This window comes from Pygocentrus nattereri, chromosome 9 (assembly GCF_015220715.1).
Source record: "Pygocentrus nattereri isolate fPygNat1 chromosome 9, fPygNat1.pri, whole genome shotgun sequence".
Taxonomy (NCBI): Eukaryota; Metazoa; Chordata; class Actinopteri; order Characiformes; family Serrasalmidae; genus Pygocentrus; species Pygocentrus nattereri.
Window position 1 is genome coordinate 13,101,904 of NC_051219.1, and position 3,519 is coordinate 13,105,422.

Here is a 3,519-nt window from a genome sequence, read left to right on the forward strand (position 1 = left end):
AACCTATTGAGAGAGAACATGCGTCATCTGTGTTTACACTTCACCTGGCAGCCTTGTGTCCATCTCCACCAAAACAGTGTCAGTCTCTGGACAACATCATGCCTGCGTCCTTTACACAGACGTATGAGCTTAGTGTCTCTCACATACACATACGTCTCTCTGGGCCTCATAATATAACAGCCCACATCAGACTCTCTACAGGCCGGCTTCACTGTAAGCGACCGTCACCTGTAAATGGGCTAGTCCAGGGGTTCTGAACCTTTTTTCATCCCAAGGCCTACCTGTTTGTAACTGTAATCTACAGCAAAAAATTTTTTTTTTTTTAATATATATAGTTTTTTTCTTCATTGCTCACACTGAAAACCTCTGAATAGGAGCCTGAAAAGGAACGTTGATTTTACTTCAGTCACAGAAACCAAAATTTGTAGTTATGTTAAAAAACCATGTTTGAAGAGGTGTCAAAAAAGAAGAAAAAGGGAGATGCACTGCAACACACTTGTGGCTCCCACAGGAGTTACTGTTTGGCCTGGAGATGTCTCTTTAGTTTTGAGGGGTTTCGTGCCTCATGTGATGGCGTTTGGATTGGCGTCATCACAATCAACAACAATAATAATGATCCTTATATGATATTTGCTTCTTTATCAGTTGGCCACAGCTCAGATTGCTGATGCTCGTTCAAAAATCAAACACAGTTCACTGTTCACTGTTATTTTAAGGCTCGTCTGTTGTTTTTAACAGCAGCTCAAGCTGCAGGAACAATATGAGAGCAGTGAGAGTCTGTAAAGAGGTTAAAACAGGCAGATAATTCTGACAGTGCAGCGCTGACATGCTGCTGCTCTACTGATGAATTTCTTCGTTTGGTCCTAAAATGTGTCTGACCAGCAGTGAACTCAACAGGGCTCGGTTGGAAGTGGACTGAGATTTTGCTGAACCAGCATCTGATGCAGACATGAATACGGGTCTCGTACTGATGTTGTTTAATTAGGCTCCAACTGGGATGTTTTATTTATACATCTCTGCCGGTCCACTATAAACAACTGTCTGCCCATAAGTACAGGTCCACAGACCACTAAAAGGTGCTTCATAGCCTACTTTTTCACATTTTGACATGTTGAGAAACCCTGAACTAGTAGACTAATGAGTCATACCATTCGTGTCTACAGTCGACTGATTGTGTTTATTTATTTATTTGTTCCTTTTTTCAAGTGAATTACTGTTAGATAAGGTAGCAGGTAGTTCTGTTGTATTATACTCTAAAAAAAATCTGGTCCTGCATAATTTCTTTGCTGGTCCTCGATTACATGTCTCCTTGCCTAAATGACAGCAGTAATGAAATCAGGTCCACAGATCTCTTGAGAGAATTCCTGTCCATTTTAGCCCTAATCAAGTCTGCTTCTTGTCTGAGCAGAACACAACACTGGCATTCCCTTTTGTAGGATGACAGTTTTGCCAGCAACATCACCAGACTTCAATCCCAGTTCTCACAGGCAGACAGGAGCTCTGGCTCAAAAGACTGGTGTCATCCTTGCCTTACAGGACTGCCACTGTTATTAAGACAAGGGGAGCGTAAACAAGTATTAGAAAAGAAATGACGCTTGTGACTCGTTATTTGTCCTGTGAGCTTATCAGCATGATTATAATATAAAGTTGTATGCAAACATTTGAGCTCTCCCAGAAATGACCTGTTTTGTGAGTGTAAATAAGTGAACACATCCTCCACAGAGAATACACTTCAGCACATTTTAATGTACAATAACTGTTCATTTGCTGAATTGAACTTCTTGTAAGATATTAAATATGAAATGTGGTGCGCGGCACGGTGGCACAGTGGGTAGCGCTGTCGCCTCACAGCAAGAAGGGCCTGGGTCTTATTCCCCGGTCGGATGACCAGGGTTCTCCCCGTGTCTGCGTGGGATTCCTGCAGGTTCTCCGGTTTCCTCCCACAGTTCAAAGACATGCATTCAAGGCCAATTGGACATGCTAAATTGCCCCTAGGTGTGAGTGTGTGTGTATGTCTGTCTGTCTGCCCTGCGATGGACTGGCGACCAGGGTGTATCCTGCCTTCCGCCCCATGACAGCTGGGATAGACTCCAGAACCCTGCGGCGACCCAGAACTATAAGTGGTTTAGATGTGTGTGTGTAAAACGTGGCACATTGAATGCCCCCCCCCCCCCAAATGTTCTCAGTTGTATATGTCTATGAATTATTGGTCAACTTTTAAATAAAAATGGGACTTTTTTCCTTTACTGATCTTTACTGACGGCGATCTGTTTGAGACGTCTCTGTCCGCACTGACTGTTCATGACAGTATCCAGTGATCTTTTGATTAACGCTGTGTTTCTCTCTCTGTGTAGGAGATAGACGGGAAAGCTCTGATGCTGCTGAGGAGCGACATGGTGATGAAGTACATGGGCCTGAAGCTCGGCCCCGCTCTCAAACTGTGCTACCACATCGAGAGACTCAAACAGGGCAAACAATGAAGACTTACAGTGCTGGATTACATACCGTCAGTGCTGGATTATATAGAGTGTACTGGATTATACATGCAGTACAGAACATTGCACAGTACTGGATTAGATTGGCAGTACTGGATTAGACTGACAGTATTGGGTTCAATTATGTAGTACTGGATTAAATACATGCAGCGCTGGATTCTATACATAAACAGGTCTGGGATGAAGACGCAGTGCTGGGTCAGATTAGAGGTACTGGAATAGATTTACAGTACTGGATGAGTGACTGAGTACCAAACTAAACACTTAGTCATGCGTGTGTACTGCTTTTCATCCAAACTACCAAACAGTGCTGCAGCCAGACAAAGAGGGGCTTCACACTGGGGGCTTATGAACGCCAACAGACTCCATGTGCACATCAGGAGGAGTAAACTTCAGGAGGATAGAGCGTGCAGACGCAACAGACTGACCGTTAATGCAGTGTACAGAGAGCCACACAGCTATAGAGAGAAAGATAGAGGGCAAAAAAAGAGAGAAAAAGGGTCCTAGGCAGCAATAATGTCCTGAACACACTACCTACCACTAGAGCTGAGCAGAGCAGAGACTGGACAAGTAAAGCAAGGAATGGAGTGATGGTGAAATGGACAAATGCCTCTCCCTTATGAGTGTCAGTTTATTGTCGCTATCAAATCGAAACCTCTTTTTTATTTATATCGTTCCAAAATTGCAGCTACCTTTTACACAATATCAACATATGGCAAACTGACATTCACGTACATTAAAGCATAAATCTGGGGATGCACCGATACCACTTTTTCTCTTCAGATACCGCTACCTGATCAAGTGTCTGCTGGTACGGTGTACAGATACTGTCTATGACTAACCTGATAGTTGCCAATAAATCCAGATATTTATACAATTCCATTTTTAAATATTATATTTTGGTAGTCGCAGTGTCATGTTGCAAAAACAAGATGATAAGCTTGACTAGATGGCATTTACTGGCTGGATAACTTCATGCTACAGAAAGTCAGTGTTCTCGTTGGCATATGTAATATATATATAT

General features: G+C 42.9%; 1 protein-coding gene across 2 annotated transcripts in view; it reads left to right on the plus strand.

The window, feature by feature from the left end:
• Positions 1-3,519, plus strand: part of LOC108435571 (Scm polycomb group protein like 2) — a 52,076-nt gene extending 48,557 nt beyond the window's left edge. For both annotated transcript variants that reach the window (XM_037541173.1, XM_037541174.1), the window contains exon 15: positions 2,355-3,519. In XM_037541173.1, coding sequence (XP_037397070.1) covers positions 2,355-2,480 — 126 coding nt within the window. In that variant the 3' untranslated portion in view covers positions 2,481-3,519. The remainder of the gene's footprint in view (positions 1-2,354) is intronic.